Here is a 21,001-nt window from a genome sequence, read left to right as displayed (position 1 = left end):
GGCCACACCCTCACCCCCACCACCATGTCCTTTGGTACCCATAACACTGTCATGTTTCCTCCCTGGCTCAGAAGTGCTGGGATAATATTTATGCGTTTAGGATGTTGGGTGTAAAAATGATAAAATAAAAGCTGTTGCCGTCTACTAGTCAAAACAGACATAGGGTACTGACTTCCCTTTCTAATTCTAACAAAGACGTTAACAGAAGAGTGTTAACAAAAAATGTTAAGGGCTGAGACACTGCCCAGAAAAAAAAACGTACATAGATCATAAAATGAGTATCATTTGCCAAGGACAGCAGGGTGTAAGGGAGATGTGGGGGGGAGGCCAGGACCTCCAGTCTGGGTGAGGGCTGAAATCCTGACTCTCAGCTCACAGCGCAGATAACACACAACTGGCAGAAGACAGATCTCACACAAGCCATCCCACGTGGTCCACCATGAGCTGCCCCGCCTTTAACCTCGGGGAGGCCCCTGCATGTATGTTTGCCTTTATTTTCTGTGAGCACTGGAGACCTATACACACTCACCATCGTCTGGGTTCTTTGCCCTGCAAGTCAGACTCTGAGAGATCACGTCTCCCTTCACACCCACATCCCTTCCCTTCTCTGTCTCTGGATTTGTACAGGGTTTTCTGTTACTCGGAAAAGAAATAAACAACAGTCTAAAGAGGCAGAAATGGTCTGGGGCAAAATTATTTGCCACAGAGGAATTTTTTTTTTTTAATGGAGGTACTGGGGATTGAACCCAGGACCTCATGCATGCTAAGCATGTGTCCTACCACTGAGCTATACCCCTCCTGCCCCAAGGGAAATTATTAAGATTATATGATATTCAAACACAACGTCACACAAAACATATAAAGACTAAAGGTTCAAAGAAAAGGAGTCCCAAAAGCACAGAGCTTCATGGGAACCAGCCCTCTGTCCAGCCCTTACATAACCTCTGTGAATAACTACTTTTTTTGGAGAAGCGGTCAGTACCTTTTAACTACAAAACAAAGAAATGTGTCTTTGGAAGTGTGTTTCACTGGACTCTCTCTTCTTCTTTGTTTTACGTTTTGAGTTGGAAGTAGGGCCTGTTGTGAGCTTGTTTACATCCATTTACTTTTCCTGAGGTGGCGCACAGAGGAGGAAAATGGCATTTCAGTCCCTTTGAGATGTTTCTGCTCCGTCTCCCACCTGAGACAGCAAGCCCTGTTAACCATTCCCTGCCACTGCGCTTCTCCACACTTCTCTGTGTGGCGCCCCAAGAAAAACCGATGAGAGCTATGGACCCTAGTCACTGAAAAAAAAAAAACAACTGCATCTAGAATATGAAAACGAAGTCAGAAGCATCACTTTCCTCTTGAAGCCCGTCCGGGAAGAGCACAGGTTGGTCCCTGGGCAAGGGGTTGGCAGTCCCGACTCCACAAGACCTTTCTCTCTCCCAGCCTTCTTTACTCTCCTTTCTCTCTTTTCTTCTCCAGATCAAGTCCAGAACTTTAGTAACAGGTATGGTGGGAAAACAGCAGGTGAGAGAAGGGAGAGATGCATCTTACTTAGTCCTGTATCTCACCAACTTAAATTCCGAGTCCGAGGTTCTGCTGAGGCCAAGTCTCACACCCAGTATCTAGAGAGCGTGGTTGCACGAACAAGCCCAAAGACCAGGGCTGGAATAGTCAAGGATCCCTGGCCCAGGGCCACCTGCAGAGGGGCGCTTTTGTACTCACAGTTCCCTGCAGCTAAAAGAAAACTCCTCTTTGCTGGACCTTTGCGTGGCCGGCTCCTTCTCACCAACTGGTCTCAGTTCACATGTCACCTCCAAAGACAGCCTGCCCTGAACATCCTACCTTAAGTAGCTCCTTCACCAATAAAGCCATTCATCAGCGCACGACCCTGTTCAGTCTTCAAAGTGCTTACGGCCACCTGAAATAATTTTTCTTTTCTTTTCTTTTTTGTTAAATGTGTATATCCCTAACTAGAACCCTATATCTCCAGCATTTACAACAGCACTTGGAACCCAGTAGGTACTGAAAACATTTTGAATGAATGAATGGGATAGAACCAAATGGACGGTCAGAGATATTTTTGTCTGTGAATGTTTAAATTGATACTTTTCTACAAGTATATAGCTCATTACAGATATCTGAGAAGCTGTGTGCCAAACCCAACCATACCCACTGATGCAAATATTTTTAAAAGGTGCGATTGTTGCTGTATTTCCGCTCTGTCATTTTTCACAGATTTCAAATATGTCATAAGGTATTATCGGGTCAGGGACCACGCAGGCCGCCAGATGGTTGAGAATGATTTATTTCCTTGATTTCAGACTACTGAAGAAAGACTGCAGGAAGAAAGCCAGCTCTTATCTCTACACTTACAGAATATGAAAGATAAAAGCGACCTTGAAGTTCATCTAGCCCCAATTCACTCTTAATTTAAAAACCCATTCTACTCACCAGTGACATAGTTATCTGACCTTGACTTTAATATTTTTAGTGATGAGACACTCACTATTTTATAAAAGAACCTTTATCACAACTTGGACGGATTTTGATGAGCAAGGTCTTCCTTCTATTGATTCAAAATTTCCTTCCTGGAACTTCTGGCCCTTGGAGCAACAATGAATAAGTCTAGTTCCTGTTCTGAGTGATAAACTTTGAAATCTTTGAAGACATCTATAAAAAAATCTCCTCTCAGTACTCGCTACTTCAGAATAAATATCCCAAATGCCTCTAGCTGTCCCCACCTTGTTTCCCCTTTGAGACCCCTCATCTTCCAGGTGGTTGATCTCTGGGCACACTGCAGTTAAGAAACATATGTTCCCCAGGGCAAAGTGGAATTAAATCTTATTTTTATTTAATCATCTTTTTGGGGGAGGGTAATTAGGTTTATTCATTTTTTTTAATGGATTTTTTTTTTAATGGAGGTGCTAGGGATTGAACCCAGGACCTCAGGCATGCTAGGCATGCACTCTACCACTGAGCTATACCCTCACCCCAAGTCTTATTTTTAATGATGGATTTAATTGTACTTGTGCCATAAAGCTACTAGGTGATCACTTTTGTAAGTCAACTACGCATATAATTATGCACTATATCATCCCCAATACCCGTATCTGTCATCAACTGTAAAATACAAAAGCAGATTACTCTGATATAATCAACCCCTGTCTCATAACTGATAATGCCAGCTTGCTACCGAAAGTTTCTTGATGAATATATGAAAAAACTTTTAAAATAATGTGAGCCATCAACTTGCACATGCACAACAGTGTGGCTCCTTCTAATCTTAAAATTCACGTAACAAGCAATTCTAGACATCCTGAAACTAAAGCATCTCATTATAAATACTACTAGTAACAATGAACTGCATTTTTAAATTAAAAAATGTATTAAATGTTTAATTGACTGCTTTTCAATTAAATAATAAAACTGAAGTGAATGTGTCCATATTCAGACTTTGTGGGAAGATACGGTAGATTCATTCATGTTTTGTCATTCTCATGATCAATATTGGTTATAATCATATGAATGGTATTAATCACTAAAGAAGGCAGAAATTATTTTATGTGTAGCCCAATAATTTCTCATATTGACTTGCCACTCCTAAAAACTAACAGATGGATTAAGTTCACACTAGGAAAGCTGACAGGTTTCAATTCACATGTCTATACTTACATCTGTACTGCAATTATCTGGGGTTTTTTGGTTTTTGTTTCTTGTATTTTTTTCTGTAAAATGGTTTATTATCCCAGGAGGAGGCCCTCCCTGGGGCTCACATCCCAATAAATAAATGTTTGTCTGTAATCACCTGTTTTTTTTTTTTTAATCTAGTGATGAGTTATAATGTAACTAAATATCCACAATTATGTCTGCTTTTGATATTATCTTAGAAATATTAAGCACCATTGCCTGTTTTATCAAATCAACAGGACTTTAACTGTTGAACTTGTTCGTTGACCATCCTTACTACGGACACCAACCAATATTCAGCCTTAACTCAGGAGAAAAAAAAAGTAGCATAATCACTGAAGAGCTCAGAAACACTGCCCCAATAATCCGTTGTTCAGTATACAATATCCTGTCTACTCATTTTCATTCAAAGCCAAGGTGTTACTAAATATAATGTTTAAAGTGATAGCATCCAAACACAATACTTCCCAGTAGTGTGAGGCGTGACTGCAAGTATTTTGATTATCTTTTAAAATAAAAAAACTGACTTCTTTAGCTGCTTCAACAATTCTTGCTATGAGTTAAATTTCACTCCCTCCAAATGCATATGTTGATCCTCAGTACCTGTGATGTGATCTTGTTTGGAACTTGAGTCTTTGCAGTTACAATTAATTAGGATGAAGTGTCCTTACGAAAAAGAGAAATTTGGAGACAGAGGCAAACAGGGAGATTGTCATGTAAAGGTAAAGGCAGAGATCTGGGTGATGCTTTTACAAGCCAAGGAATGCCAGTGATTGCCAGCACACCACCAGAAGCTGCAGGACAGGCCCAGAAGAGATTCTTCCCCACGTGCCTCAGGAGGAACCAACCTCGCTGGCACCTTGATCAAGACTTACAGCCTTTGGAACTGTGAGACAGTAAATATCTGTTGGAAGAATAACGCGATTCTGAATCTCTTAAAAATATTTGACACTCCTCTTTGTGGCATGCCTTCAGAGCCTGAAGCACGCTATTTTGGATATCCTTAAATGGTGTAGCCTTGTCTTCTAAGACGAATTTTTTTTTTAACAGCCAAAATTTACTTATATCTAAGACATCAACAAGATGAAACATTTGTGTGGTCAATCCAGCACCTTCTTCAAATCTGTTAATTCACACTATAAATTAATAAAAACTGACTTGTGTGCACCTCTACAACTGACTTTGTACAGACAGCCTAAAAAGTATTTTGAACAGTAACAGTATTTCTGGGAAAAAAACATAAAACTTCCTAAGATAACCAACTTGAAATATATAAAAATGCATGTTTTATAAATCCTGATGGGTTTTGTTTTAATGTTTCATTTTTATAGCCATATAAATGTGTGTGTGTGCATTGTATTAAGAATGGTATAAATTGCTACCTTACGGTAAGATGATTTGTGGTACCCAGATACTTGATTGGCAATGTATCTGCGAAATGATTCCAACTCGTCAGCCTGAGCAGCTTCCCTTCCATCTGACTTACATTTTGAGCTTCCATTCTAGATCAAGACTACAATAAAACTTTCCGTAAAGATGGAAATGTCTTATATCTGTGTTGTCCTGTACAGAAGCTGCTAGTCCCAAGGGGCTGTCAAGCACCCAGAATGTGGATAGTGCAACCAAGGAAATGGAAATTTAATTTTATTTAATTTTAATTTAAATATCCGCATGTAGCTATTGGCTACTGGAACGGTGTAGTTCTAGATTTTAATTTGAAAATAGGGTTCCCCTGCTAACAAAGTGTGAAAATCACCTTCATTAAAAATGAAAGAATAGGAAAGCTTCTGCTAACAAAGGAATACCTGATGATTCTGAAACAGTCTCCCAGAAAACATGAATATGTAAGCTTCCTGGCCACTTGACAACTGATTTTAATGCCAGTGAGCATCTAACTTCATTAAATCAGCTAACTAAAACTAACACCGCTGATCGTTAGCCAGCAGGGGGACCTGAAGAGTTGAGGACAGCATTTTCTCCGCAGAGTGGAGCTTTGATTTTTTTTTTTCCCTCTATATATATTTTAGTTTATGTAGAGGCCCTAAAATACATATTCTGCTCAGGAAGTCAAAATCTTGTCTTTCCAAACGTTCAGAGTTTGTCACACGCTCTGCATTGTGTCTGTTTGCAAAGCACCCCTAGGAGGTGGCCATGGAACTTGGTTCTAGATAGCACCATTCAAAATCCCAATTAATCCTAAAACCTAGTCTTTCCCACTTTTCTTTGTAAAATGTGATTAGTGTGCAGATGTCTATATTGATTTTTTTAGCTTTATCCTGTTTTTTCACATATTAGAGGAAGTATTTCGGGTTCTTCATAATTAGACAGAAGAGGAAAATTGCACTGGCATGTTGTTGATTCTTTACAGAAAAGTCATCTTAAGAAAACTTTTATGTACGATAAGCAAATGACACATGGCCTTACCTCTTGATAAAGGTCACTGAGATCTTCCTGGTGGGCCTGTTTGGAACATCCTGGGAATTCCCTAACACAACAGGAATCCGGGGGCCAGTCCATCTCTGTCATTTCCAGCCAGTCGGTGAAATACACAACTCCACAGCACTTAAACTGCGAAAGAATGACTGGTCAGGCTCAGGAACTACGAAAATATTTTCTTAACTTATAGGAGATTAAATGTTAGATTTCTTACAGTTTTGCACCCAGAGCTAAAGTCACTTCTGTCGTCGCCTAATGACATGTGCACATTCTGTGTTGATGACAGAAACAAAGAAAAGGACTCCATAATGGAACGATTCTGAACCATAATGCCCAAAACACGTAAAAACAGATCAGGCATGACAGAGTCTCGTTCCCCAAATGTAAGACCTTCCACGAGTGATCATACAGCAACAGAGTTACACACACTAACAAAACAAATAGCTGAAGTCTTATCTTTAATAGTAATCCTCCGGCCACTAAGGAACAATTGATCAATCTATTTGCATATTGCCTGGTTACCAGTTGAACTGCTTAACCAATTCAAATATTATATTAAAAGTTTCCGTAACCTCCATAGAAAGATTTGTTGGCCAACAAATTTTTATTCAACCAAGTGAGAATCTTGGAAAAACCTGTCATATTCTATTACCATAATCTCAGAAGAAATGATATATCTTTAGCTTGAATAAAGTTGAAGACAAACTATATTGTCTTTTTTTTTTTTTTTTTTTGGTCTCATTTGACCAAGTATTAACAAAAACTTTCTGTGGCCAAGGTTCAGAAACACTGCATAAGGATCTATGTAGATTAGATCCAGAATATTTAGCTATGACCACTTTCTGCCCTTGGGTAGAGTGGAGTTACTTTTCCATATAGTCAAAAACAAGGACTATGGGCAGTCACTGAGAAGAATTTTGCCTAGAGTGACTGGCCTTGCAAATTATGCAGACCAACAAATCAGTCTGTGTTCAGGATTAACACTGTATCATAAAATATCACAATCCACCTTCTAAAAATTCAACTACAATAAACTTTAAAGAATTCTGAATGTATAATGTAAAATGAAACAAGGAAAACACAAAAAAGTGATTTTCCATTTTTTTCATTTGCCTAAATATCTCATGTTTAAAGAGACAACAATCATTCTGAGTATTATAAATGATGAATTACTAATGCTATATGGATAATGCTAAAATTTTCCAAGAAACTTAAGAATATTTTTTAGTGTTTTCCTTTTATGAACTTGCTCTAAAAGCCACAAATACACCACAAACATTACAAATTCGGTCAAACATAATTTGACATCATATATTTTACATAAGTCATTGACTATCCATAAAAAACACATGTAGTAAAAAGACCACTTTATAAAAATCATAAACTACTACATTTCCAAGTCAGTCTTTTTAAATCCTTCCACACAGAGAAAACCTACTTCTCTCATTTCCTAAGGACATGTGTTTTCTACGTTGATGACAGAAGGCCAGTCCTTGGAAAGCTCCACAACAGAACAGCCCATTTATCCCACCTTGTCAGGAAATGAGGTGCTCCACAGAAATGACTTTTCCACATACCTTAAGCATATCACATTCAGGGCCAAAACCTTTTTTTTAAATTTTAATAGTCACTGAGATATTTTGTCTTTTTACACAGTTGGCTTTCTTCATCAGTAGAAGATACTGTCTTGGTACTGAAATTTTTCCTAAAACCTCTTATGTTTACTCACTAAGCAAACCCATTCTTAGGGACACATGACTATGGTCTACCTCTCCTTGAAGTTCTCTTGCCTCCTTTAAAACCTCATTGTCAGATAGGGCCACTCTTGCTAGCATGGCATCAAACTGGAAAATTCCACCACTGTTTTACACATGAAGAACCTGAGCCTCTAATGAGTCAAGTGACTTGCCACGACCACAGACCAGTGAACAGCAGACCCTGTCTGTTCCCAAGACTAGACAGACCCCAATCACTATGCTAAAAATAAATAAATACATATGGGAGGAGGGTACAGCTCAGTGGCAGAGCACATGCTTAGCATGCATGAGGTCCTGGGTTCAATCCCCAGTACCTCCATTAAAAAAAATTTTTTTTAGGAAAAATAAATACATTTTTTAGTGTCAGGTTTTTTTTTAAAATTTTTATTGAAGTGTAGTTGATTTAAATGTTAGTTTTAGGTGACTCAGACAGCAAAGTGATTCAGTTATACTTATACAAACATATATATTTTCTTTTCATATTCTTTTCCATCATATGATATTGCAAGAAATTGAACACAGCTCCCTGTGCTATACGGTAGGTCTTTATTGTTTATCTGTTTTATACGTAGTAGTGTGCGTCTGTTAATCCATCAGGTTTTTTTCTTTTTTTAAAGCATTAAATAAACATCACTAGGGCGTAAGTGAGAGGCCAGCAAAGTGAGGTACTTGCCCAGAACTGCACCGAATCAGGAGTCGGGAAAACTGGAGCCTGACAAGGTCGCTTTCAGCCCCACAATTTATTCTGGGAGGGGGGAGTTATTAGCTGAATCGTATCCTCCCGCCCCCACCACCAAAATTCACGTTGAGGGGCTCACCCTCAGAATGTGACCCTATTTGGGACAAGGGTCTTTACAGAAGTAATTAAAATAAGGTCGTAAGAGTGGTCCTAATCCCGTATGTCTGATGTTCTTATCAGAAGAGGAAATTTAAACACGCAGAGGGAAGATGCCGAGAAGACACAGGGAGAAGACTGGCTGTCTACAAGCCCAGGAGAGAGGCCTCAGAAAAAGCAGCCCTGCCTGTGCTTGATCTCAGACGTCCAGCTTCCAGAACCGTGAGACAATAAATTTCCGTGCCTTGAGCCGCCCAGGCTGTGGCACTTTGTTATGACTGCAGCTCTAGCAAACTAACACAAGGGGCTTTTAAAAGCTCTTTCAGGATGCATGGAGGTCTTCACCACCTCCTTCTGGGTAACTCAGGCCTACGGTCTGGAGGCAGGAACTCACCATACAACGAATCTAAAAATACATATGTGCGGGCTGTTGTGCAACGCTGTCCACTGTCCACCTAGACTGGGCCCCTCTTTGTACCATTGGGAAAAAAAAAAAACAAAACTCAGTTTGTTTTTTAACCTGGATTATCATGGTCTACATGCAAATCTCAGAAAGTTAAGAGTTCTGGGAAGCTTCTGATCAGGGCAGGAGCTGAACACAGCTTACTATAAATTCCCTAAGCTTCGCTTCTTTCCCCTTTGCGTTGTTTTTAGTACAGATGAAGAGTAAACAAAGCCAGGAAACATTTAAGTAAACAGGAAATCTGTGTTGCAATGATAATTTTCACCATCTCAACAACTGTAACACAAAGAGCCAGATTTGGAGATTATCCTGGGCTTGAACCTCTGCCCGTATCCAAGACAGAGTAACCCACAGAGAGCTGGATCTCGGTGATACAAGACAGTGATTCTCAAATGCTCTGTGGCCCGGCTTTAAATGACATTAAAAAAAGAGATATACTGGGTCCTCTGGGGATGTCACTCCCATCCCAGGGAAGCTGCTTAGGAGAAGAACTTGGTTAGAATCAATGGTTAACTGCAAGTCACCAGATTTTAAACATCTAAATACAATTCCTGTATTTAGATAACAGGATGCAGTGCTATAGAGAAGTTAGGTAAGAAAAGCTGGAAGCATCCATACTTTGTAATGTAATGGTTAATAACATCAACTAAATGAGGTCAAACTTATGATCCCATTTAATCTTCTCAGCAACCTGAGGAGACAGCCCCATTTTACAGATGAGGAGACTAAGGCTTAAGGAAGTTAAGTAAATTATAGAAGCTCCCGTAATAGTAAGTAGCAGAGCCAGAATTTGAACCAAGGTCTTTCTGACTAGAAATCTTATGCTTTTAATGATACAGTGAGTCCTAATCCCCAAATGAGACCCATTATTTAAAACTTTTAAATGACATTTAATTTACAGATAGCTCAAAAAGTCCTGAAAATTTATCCCTTCATATAGAGAGTTCTGAATAATTATTAAAGAATTCTCCTTAAAAAAGGAAAATTAACAGTAGTTTAGCAAAACGGCATTTTAAGAAATTCTAAAATATATGTAAACCACGTGAAATGAAGGGGAAAGGGTGCGCACAGGAAGAAAGGCAGGGCATGGTGCTGCTTAAAGTATTTCTCAATAAAGAACGACACCAGTGGTGACGGAATCATGGGCTTAACTTTTTAGCACAGAGAAAATGACCAAAGCCAAAGCTTTGAACACTGGCTTTAAGAGCGTGCCATTTATTCCACACCCTCTGCCTCAGAAATTGTAGCACTTACCTCTCTCTGAAAAAAATTCCAAGCGTGAGTAAGCCACCGGTATCTTGGTAAGCCATAATTTGTCATTCTGGCTTTCAAAGTGACCATGTCTGACCACTGGACTGGAACCTGGAGACAAAAAAGCAAAATATCAACAACTGTAACATGCAAACACCCACATTCAGACTCACACATGTTCACATATTCACAAACACAATCACTCATAGACTCATCCGCATAATCACACATCCACGGGATGTCTCACAATTGACAAATACTGTTATGAATTTATATCTATTTGGGGCATAAATTAAGCTTGGGGTTATTAAATATTTATTGACCAATCTCTACATGTAGATTTTTGTACTAAATAGTAAGCAAAATAATGTCATTTAGTGCTGACATCAAGTTCAGGGAAATCACAAAACAAGTCAACTGTCTAGCCGAAGAGCTCCTCATGGCCAGCGATCCCTGCTGCAGAATGTCCTTTGCCTTGATTTCATAATGTTATGAGCTTGTTCTTTGTAGTGACTGCAGATTGTGGTACGAAAATCAAGGAGAAAGAACGAAGAAGGGAAAGAGTTCAGCTCAAGTCAAACTTCACTCTAGGATAAGTTTGTAAATGCCCTTCCAAAATTTGGATTTTAGAGGCATGCTGGAATTCTAGAAAAGATAGTTGTGAAACGAAAGCACTTTTTGTGCTTCCCCTCTCAAGTCACCGCATCCCTTAATAGAGTATTCAGTCAGGACAGAGCTTCAGGTACACAATACAACAGCTGGCTAGAAATCTAGTCGGCACGTCACGCTGTGTTTTATCTACAGTGCCACAGGAGAAGCTGGGTCATCCAAATCCTAATCTCTCCACACGCGTGGTATTAAAGTAACTCCAGGGAAAGCAGACAGACTTCTGCATCTGATCTATGGAGTAATACGGACCGAGCTTAGTCTGACAAGTTTGACAGTAACACAAGGTTAATACTATTTTCAAACCTTATTTTTTTAAAAAAAAGCCATTATCAGTAGAAGTATTTTAAAAACTCCCGGCCACAGAAAGTCTTCATTTTGTTCCTTTGTTAATTTTCATTTTTATTACCTGGAAATGCATGCTACAAAAGAAAACACCCCAACACTTGGGCACACAACTTTGTTCCCTAAATAATGGGCCGACTGGGTATACTTTGTGTTCATATGGTTTCAACAAACTTCAGATAACTAACCAAAGTTCAAGCTACTCACCATAAATTATTATTATCTCATATCCTTTTGAACGTAAAATAAGGGGAAGTGAAATAAATTCTCTGGAAATTTATAATCTGAAACGGTTAATATTATTGGCAGATTTTATCTAGAGTCAGAATGATGCACAGAAGGTGAACATGTATTAAAAAAAAAAAAACCAAAAAACAGAAAAACAGAAATAGCCTGTCTGTTGTCAAACCTCCTCCTGATCTGGTTGTTAGAACACTCTTGTTTTAAATTTTGTTTTCCAGAATAAATTTAAGTTGCTTCCCCCTTGTGACCACAATTGATCGGAGACCAAATATAGCAAGAAACAGAAGAGATCACGGAGGTTCTGGCACAAAATACCACGATCGGGCCATAAAGGAAAACACACATGTATTGGCTCCTTGCATGGAACAGCTAAGAGCACAAAGCCCATTCTATGCAAAGCCTGGGTTCTGCGAAATTTGGCAGCTAATAAACTTTAACGACACTTTTCATTCACACTGCTATTAGTGCAAAAGTAATAAAAAAAATATTCTGACAAATGTTTTTCCTAAAGGACTACTTTCCACATTTCACTTTTAAACAGCCCTTGTTTTATCCTGGTGACTTAATGGGGGAAGATTTACCCAAGCAAAACAGTGATGTATGCCTTCAAGTGACACGGCTGCGTACACCCATCTGGTACCACTGTGACACTAAGAAAACACTTGCAGATCGCCCCTTAGCCAAACAGAAGAAAGTATCTAAAAAGCAGGAATTCCTTTCTGTTTCCTCAAGTTCCTTAGAGTTATAGGAAAGTCAAAATATTTCCTTTCAAATACCTTAAATTAATTCATTTCAAACTTGCTATAACTTAGGAGATTTATCAAACATTAGAATGACATAAACGCTATACAGACCATTTAAAAAATCCACTAGAAAGTAAACTCATTTCTAAAAACCCTTTAATTACCAAAAAGAACACAAAAGCTGAGATGAGGAGATCAGAATTAATTGTACAATTTACTATCGATTGCTTGAATGTTAAGGAGATCCACGTGTTTTCTGAAAACAGAAAAAAATTAATAAGACACAGAAACTGAGTCCCTGGAACCAATTACTTTTTCTCTTAATATACCAAATTTCTAGGGATGGTGTGAAAATATGATTTTCAAAGATGACAAAAGCATTCCGATTTTTTCCCCTAATCCAATTCCTTTATTTTATAAGCAAAGAAGCAAAAATAGCCAAAGAAGATAAATGATTTGTCCGAAGTCACAAAGCTACGAGAAGGCCTAAAACTTAGTTAGGTCCCCTGATTCCCTGCATAGTTTTCTTTTTACCACCCACCCCACCGACCTTCCTGGAATTGCCCAGTTTTGCAGCTCAGTGAAACACCGAAGAAGACATAGTAAGATTATAGATTTAAACTCAAATATAACCTATAATTACATTAAGTATAAATGGACTAATTATTCCAATTAAAGGCATAATTTCAATAGGATATTCTTTAAGTATAAGTTGTTTACAAAGGGGATATCTGAAAACAAGGATAAAGAAAGCTCAAAAAATGGGCAGAAAATAAACCATATAAACATTAAATTTTTACAAGGTGGTATAACTATATTAATATCAGATGAAGTAGACTTTAAAGCATAATAGTCTTAACCCAGTGATAGACTTTTCAATTCATCCTGAAGTAGAAATGTTTGTGTACCTAAAAACATAGCCTTGAAATATATAAAACAAAAATTGACAAAATGCAAAAGATACAAAAACACAATCACCATGGAAGATCTCCATAACAGCTTACAAAAGCATTCTTACTTTAATAGGAGGTTTCATTTTGAAGATAACCCTTAAGTTTAAATTAAACTAGTTAGACCCTGCCCTGATTTTTCAATTTTTAATAGAAAAAAAAACCCCATCCATTCTCTTCTTACTGAGAGTTGTCATACATTGAAAGCATGAGTGTTTTCGGAAGGGCTGAGCTGCATAGCAATGCCAAAGCATCGTTTACAAAACTGAAGTATGCAGGTACCCACTAGTCTGTAATTGCCACTTAGTATACAAAACAGTGTCACAGACACAATAGCGGGTTCACCATAGAATCTTTAAGAACTGCATCAGTTCTAGAGACGTCTTCAATTTTCTTACACAACAGCTGAAATGCCGCTCAGAAACAAATGTAAAATAACATTCTCTTCCTAAGAGCTCTTAAATTTTAAAATGTTGAAGACTCACCTGGGATTTGTCACAAATGCCAATGCCCAGCCCTTGCCTTTCCCTCTATTCTGTTTTCACAGATCTGGCCTAGAGCCCTATAATGTGCAATTAAAAAAAAAAATTGCCCTGGGTGACTCCTGCTGTAGACAGTCCAAAGACTACATGTTGAAAAAACATCACCTTCCTGAAACAGAGTTACTCTACGAGGCTCCCCGTGGAACCATCTGACCTGCCACCATGAAAAGAGCCAGCCTTCGCAGACGTGCAAAGGTGCTGGACCTCGCTGATCATCAATGTGCCGATTTTCACCAGTGAAATGAGCAAACAGCAAATAAGTAATAATGCCCAATGGAACAGAGGCGAGGTGTAAGCGGTAAACCAAACATTACTGGTAAAATCTTAAGGTTAAGAAACATTTATTCTCATTCATTCTAACACACACTTCTTGATTTGGAGGATGGTTAAGCCCTGCTACAAACAGAAAGTGGCTGCTCCCTAGCCATCAGTGGACAGTCAGCATCTTAGAAGGCTGTCATGTAGATTTTCAAGCTTTCTCAAGTCCTATGGCTAATGCGAATATTTCCTATTACACAATCAAAAGTTGGTAAAATTATTTTGGAACATATATTGTGTTTAGTCTGTTATATCCATGTTTAAGCAAGGTCTGGAATTAAAGACATATATCAGAGCAGAGGAAAGAAATATTACAAATTATGCTTTGGCACTATGCTTTCGACACAGAAAAGGAAATGTTACGTTTCAGAAGTATTGAGAATATTCGTTGTTACCATATAGCATTAACACACAAACTTATAATCAGGTGCCTAACAACTCTAGAGTATCTGATTTAAAAGGCTGAACACATCTTGCTTCAGATTGTGATTATATTCCATTTTGAACTCACCATAATTTCCTGCTCGTATGTCCAAACGCCACAAGCCAGCTCTACGCAGAAAATGACAAGTAAGCTTCCAAAGTACTGCAGAAGAACAGAAAATGAATGCTGTTAGGATAGAATCAAAGTGAAATGTGGTCATTGGAGACAAGCTAAATATTCTTCAGTGCTGTTTATCCAACGGACAAGAAGACAGAGGCACATATTCAAGAAGCTCCTTCCTTTGGGAGCAGATGGGGAAAATTTCAGCAAACTTAGAAACATCTGCAGACAACATTTAATACTACCTCAGTGGACCCTTTGGATAGCGCTCTATTTATTTGAATACTTTCATCATTAATTCACTCAGTGGAGAAGACTACCTCATTTTACAAGTGAAAAAATGAAGGCAAAAAGTAGGCAGTCTAACCTGACTTGCTCAAGAATGTGCATTAAAAAATAAATAAAATAAATAAATAATCAAATAAATAAACATAAATGCATAAATAAATAAATTGTAGCAGCCTAGACCCACTGCGGCTGAGTTCTTTGTGCGGTTCCTTGCCACTTCCCCAGTTGTAGAGGTAACTTTACAGAAGTAAATGGTAAAAGGGTGAGAAAGAATGAGCTCTCTGAAAGGTCATTCATTCCAGCAGAATTAAAACAAGCCCACTGCTGTCACGGCACCCTTACTCCGTTTGTGGTGCCGGATCAGGGCTGGGGGTACCAAGCTGTGACAAACTGATTTTTCCTCTTCACTGGAATGGTGGCTCCATTAAGGGCAGGAACTTTACTGTGTTCATCAACACAGAACAGATGGTCAATAAACATTTGTTACATGATAGATGAATAGATAAGAATACATGAAATCGAAGCAGAGTGACATGATGGTGAGTGACGCAGGGCCGCCTTGGACCGGGTGACCAGGAAAGGTCTCTTTATGAAGGTGATCTTTAAGATGAGTCAGTAACGCCAAGGAGAGGGCAGTGCTGATAAGCTGTGCGGGAAAGCCATCCAGGAAGAGGAAAGGTCAGGAGCAAGGCCAGCTTTCCGGGGAGCTAGTTAGTTAAGAGCTCAGTGGTACCGAAACACAGGAGGGGCGGGGCTGGGTACAGTGAGGGCAGTAGGTGACCCTGAAAGGTACAAAGGGCCAGATCTTGGTGGGCCACAGAAAGGACTTTGAATTTTTTCCTATATATAACTGAAATTCATTAGCAGGTGACATGACCTGATATACATTATAAAAACATAATTCTGGCTGTTATATGAAAATGACCTGTAGGAAAGCAAAGGTGTGATTAGGAAAACTAAATAAAAGATCGCTGAACTAGGCTGGTAGCAGGGAAATGGGAAAAAAAAGGACTGATGCAGGACTGTGAGCCATCAAGGCCTGAATGGTGAGTTTCTTTGCTTCATAATTTTTGTCCCCCAAAAAGAGGGGAAAATAAAAGAGAAATTTGAGCTGATTTTCTACTACTTCCATGATATATCCTTTATGGTTTTAAAATATAAATCACTGTTATTAGTTGTAATTTAATAAAGAACATATAGCTATAAAAATCTCTTAGATAAAAGCATGTTTAAAAATAATAATTTGATTCAAAAGGTAAAGTAATATTTTCTTAAGGGGATCCCATTTTACAAGCACTTTTATTTATAGCCTGTGTAGTACTCCTGGTCAGCTTCAGTCTACTTAGATCTCATTTCCAAGTATTGCCTTACTTTGAAGATTTTAGCCTTAAAATAATTAGAAGAAATTTTGTGAACACATTACTCCAAGACATTTTTTTCTCCAAATTCTTCTTAATAATTCACTTAAGAGATGTCTAGACATGAACAATAATGTATTTTCACCTTATGTTACAATATGAAGACTAAATGTTCAATAATTATGTGCTAAATAAATTTTCTTTCTTTGATAAGAACCTAGGAAAGAGTGAGACTCCAGAAAAAATTTGCACTATGAGATACTTTTGTTTTCTCAGATCCCTAATCAAAATTCTTTTCAAAATTGACCTCTGGTGACAATGAAAACCAAAACAGCCTGAAGAGTCAAGATCCCTTTAAAGATGAAGCATGAACATGGACGAGAACTGTGTGCATTAATGGTAGAAAAAGACTAGGACACACCCTGGCTTTGCCTTGGGGATAACCATGCAGATCTCTGGAATGACTTTTTAATTGAAGTAGAGTCGATCTACAATGTTGTGTTAATTTCTAATGTTCAGCATAGTGATTCAGTTGTACATCTACATATATATATATATTCCTTTTCACATTCTTTCTCATCATAAGACTATTATAAGGTATTGAATGTAGTCCCCTGTGCTATACCTTGTTGTTTATCTATTTTATATATAGTAAGTTTCTATCTACGAATCTCAAACTCCCAATTTATCCCTCCACCTCCGCCACTCCCCCACCTGGTAACCACAAGTTTGTTTTCTATGTCTCTGAGTCTGTTTCTGTTTTGTAAGTAAGTTCATGTCTCATTTTTTTTACATTTCACATAAAGTGATATCATATGGCATTTATCTTTCTCTTTCTGGCTCACTTCACTTAGTATGACAATCTCCAGATCCATCCATGTTGTTGCAACTGGCATTTTATTCTTTTTTTATGGGTGGGTAGTGTTCCATTATATATATACACCACATCTTCTTTATCCAGTCATCTGCTGGTGGACATTTAGGTTGCTTCCATGTTTTGGATATTGTAAATAGTGCTGCTATGAACACTGGGGTGCATGTATCTTTTCGAATTATAGTTTTCTTTGGATATATGCCCAGGAGTGGGATTGCTGGACCCTAGAGTATGTCTATTTTTAGTTTTTTAATGACTCTCCATACTGTTTTCCATAATGGCTACACCAAACTACATTCCCACCAATAGTGTAGTTTCCTTTTCTCTACACCCTCTCCAACACTTATTGTTTCTGGAATTTTTAATGATGGCCATTCTGACCAGTGTGAGGTGTGGAAGACATACACAGAGAACTATAAAAACATCAAGGAAATTAAAGATAATTTAAAGAACTGGATTGACTTTTAATCCCTTTAAATCCCATTTGAGTCATCGCTCTCATTTCTTGTCTTCTGGAGTCACTGACTAGCTTCCGATGTTTCCGATGTCTGTGCTGCATCAACAGAAAGTCCCCCAGCGCAGAGTAAGGGCCCAGATGTACACAATGCGTGCAATACCTGGGTGGCTCTGCAAGCTAGGGGAGCCAAACAACAGTGTAATAACTACAGGCGCGACGTCATCTTGACTTTCTAAAGTGACCTTTACAATGATGGACTAGCAAAACTGTGTCTTAAGCATCCCCAAGGATGCATATGTAAAGCATATATATCTTAAACAATTTCTCATTACACACTCAAAACTGAGATCGCCAGTCCCAGGAGGGAAGGGGTAAGGTCCGCATGAGTGGGACACTCTTTAAACTGGGGAAAACTCTAAAATGATCGTATCTTTCAGATTTGATTGTTTCATTTGATGCAAGTTCTCTCATATAAGACAATTCCTCTGTCTTTATTCCACTTATACTCAGAGGCACATATTTATTTGACCTTGATACTGAAAATACAAGTTTCGCCAACATGACAGAACTTTCTTAGAGCAAAGTAAATCTAAAATTTAATTCAAATAAAATATATTTTTATAGATGGTGCTACAGCTTCATGGTGGGCTGCCTTTTCTTGGTTGTCACTGTATTAGCCTCAGACATCCAGTCTTCCAATTGCAAGGAAAACTTTAAAAGTCAGTTCTATCCTTAATACAAGAGAGACAAATCAACTGCATTCATGCCTACATTTTCTTTCTTGGTGAGCTCTGAGTCCTAGAGAAAGTCATCCTCATATTGATCATTGCACAGAGAATCTCTCTGTCACTATTTAGTTTAAGGGCTGGGTCTGAGTGAGGCATCTGTAAAACCTGGTGTTAATCTACAGATAGAATAGAACAAAACTAGCAAAGAATTAAGCAGTGGCTCCCATTGGGCTTGGTTATGGTAGGAAGCGTACACATATATCACATCTCTCTGCAAAACTGTCTGCTGTCCTCGACATTACTGGACCACGTGTACATCTCTCCTAGTGGCGTCAGCATGTGTTTCTCATGCTTTTACTTTCCCAACACACATGGTCTGAAGAGATCATCCGTACCAGTCTAGTTTGCAGAGCAAGTCGCCCGTCTCTCCATGAATGCTGTCCTAGAATGGTGGAAAGAGCTCTGAATTTGGAGTCAGCAGACCGACGTTGCAACCCTGTGATCTCTGGAAAATCATTAAACTGCCCTGACTTCAGTTTGCGCACCTAAATGATGAAGATAAAAACAGAGCCTTCTTCACTGTTATCATCAAGTTTGATTTGACACATGGAAAGTGGTTTGGAAATTTTTTTAATTTGTAAAGCATCATACAAATGCTATTCTGAAATAGTTTGTGAGATACCATAGAATATAGACTTGTCCTTTCCTCCCGAATCTGACCTTCATTCCCTGCCCGGTGTCGCACTTTCTTACTTATCATTGTTTCCCACTATTTCATCTCCTGTTCTTTCCCATTTGACTCCTCTTCTTCCCTTTGTGTATAAAGGTATCTCTGTCTCCTGATGTCAAGCCTCAGAGGCTTCAGCTTTTAAACCAGTCATCTGCCTCACTCACAAGTCACTGTGCTCCCTCACCTGCCAGACCACTGGTTCTGGCTAGCAGGGAACTTGTTCTTAAACATTATTTTATCCCAGCGCCGAAGCGGTATCTGTCACACAGCAGGTATTCAATAGATGTCAGTGGAAATAATGATCAGCTTACCAACTGAAAAAAAAAAACAATTTCAGGTTTCCTTGAATTTCTCTGACTAATTTGAGCTCAAGGTTTCTTGTTAACATTTGACTACCCTTGACTTCTGCTTACACAGTTTTGTTTTAAATGTTGCCTCTCTGTTTCACCATGTGTCTTTTTTGAAGTTTATACTATGATAATTTAGTGTGTCTTTAAATATTTAAGACAATTTACACAGGTAAAGAAAAGGAACAATACACAGACTCTCCCCATCTTTCCTGAGCTACTATCAACCAAACATTTTAAACAAATGAAGACTAGGAAAGTGTGTTTATACAAGGAAATTAGAAGGCAATTATTTGCGTTACAAACTATTTCATTTGCTTTAAAAATTATTCAATACAGACTTTCTTAAAATAGCTAAGTTCTTCTCTAGTAATTAAACTAAAATTTGTGTCATATGAATAAGTTTTATCCTTAAACGTATGTTCATGAAAAAACTGCAAGTAAGGCAAGCTGATAATAAGATATACTCCCAAAACCATGCAATTAATCAGTGATTTTTTTTTTCACCAAATCTCTCAAACTGAGAATAATTACCTTTCAGTTCAAAACTGAATGTCCTCCCTAGACCAGATGACAGAAGACTAGATAAAATACTGTACGTGAAACTGCTTTGCTGACTTCTTTTAAGTTTACAAATGGAAGAACATGAGCTTTGAAACAAAACAGACCTGGCTTCAGATTCTGGCCCCTTTACATACCAGGTAGATGACCTTGGGCAAAGCACTAAGCCTCAGTTTCCTCATTTGTAAAATGAGAATGTTAAAATGAGCTTGCAGGACTGCACTCGTGATTCAGTCAGGTGAAATGCTGTCCCACGGTCAGTACTACCGAAACGGTGGCCGTTATTAACCGTATCATAGTACCTACTGGAATGTAAGCTCCGTGAGTACAGGAGGCATCACCATGTTTTAAATACTTGACACGCTGCCTGGCGCAGAACACATACTCAACACATATTTCTTTGAGTAGACGTAGCACTGATTGGAGGTTGACAGCGAGTAAAATTGTTCATTTCCTCCTAAAGACCATCAGTGTGACTCCCACTAAGGGACACGTAACCCCACAAGCTATTTGGTAAAATCTTTAGTAAAATCCTTGTCCAGTGAGCATATAGCTGGTATTTTTTCAAAATATCTTTATCAGGAGACTAAAGCAGGAAGGGTGTGGAGGGTGGGGAACTCACTTCTTTTTTTAAAAATGCTGAAATCAGTTTGTCTGTTATTTTAAACTAAGGTTGGTCGCAGAATGGCAAGAATGGCAGAGTTTACTGGTCCCTTTCTCCACGGCACGTATTTTGGGAGGAAGGTAAAGGCATGAAACCCCACCTTCCTATTTAACCTGTGGTCACTTATAAGGAGACGCACCTCCCAACAGAAATAAAGGGGGTTCGTTTCCCCTATTAAAGATGATTTAATTTCCTTATACATGTGCAGACAAGACAGTAGAACCTC

The 21,001-nt window shown here is 38.5% G+C and overlaps 1 protein-coding gene across 1 annotated transcript in view; it reads right to left on the bottom strand.

The window, feature by feature from the left end:
* TSPAN12 (tetraspanin 12) overlaps nucleotides 1-21,001 on the bottom strand; it is a 63,113-nt gene that overhangs the window by 10,776 nt on the left and 31,336 nt on the right. Inside the window, exons 5-7 of the mRNA XM_074367163.1 lie at nucleotides 14,736-14,810; nucleotides 10,421-10,528; nucleotides 6,100-6,243 (exon numbers count right to left, since the gene is read on the bottom strand). Of these exons, the coding sequence (XP_074223264.1) occupies nucleotides 6,100-6,243; nucleotides 10,421-10,528; nucleotides 14,736-14,810 (327 nt within the window). The remainder of the gene's footprint in view (nucleotides 1-6,099; nucleotides 6,244-10,420; nucleotides 10,529-14,735; nucleotides 14,811-21,001) is intronic.

The sequence above is a fragment of the Camelus bactrianus genome, chromosome 7, assembly GCF_048773025.1.
Source record: "Camelus bactrianus isolate YW-2024 breed Bactrian camel chromosome 7, ASM4877302v1, whole genome shotgun sequence".
In the NCBI taxonomy this organism is placed as follows: domain Eukaryota; kingdom Metazoa; phylum Chordata; class Mammalia; order Artiodactyla; family Camelidae; genus Camelus; species Camelus bactrianus.
This window is presented reverse-complemented; position numbering and strand designations above follow the sequence as displayed.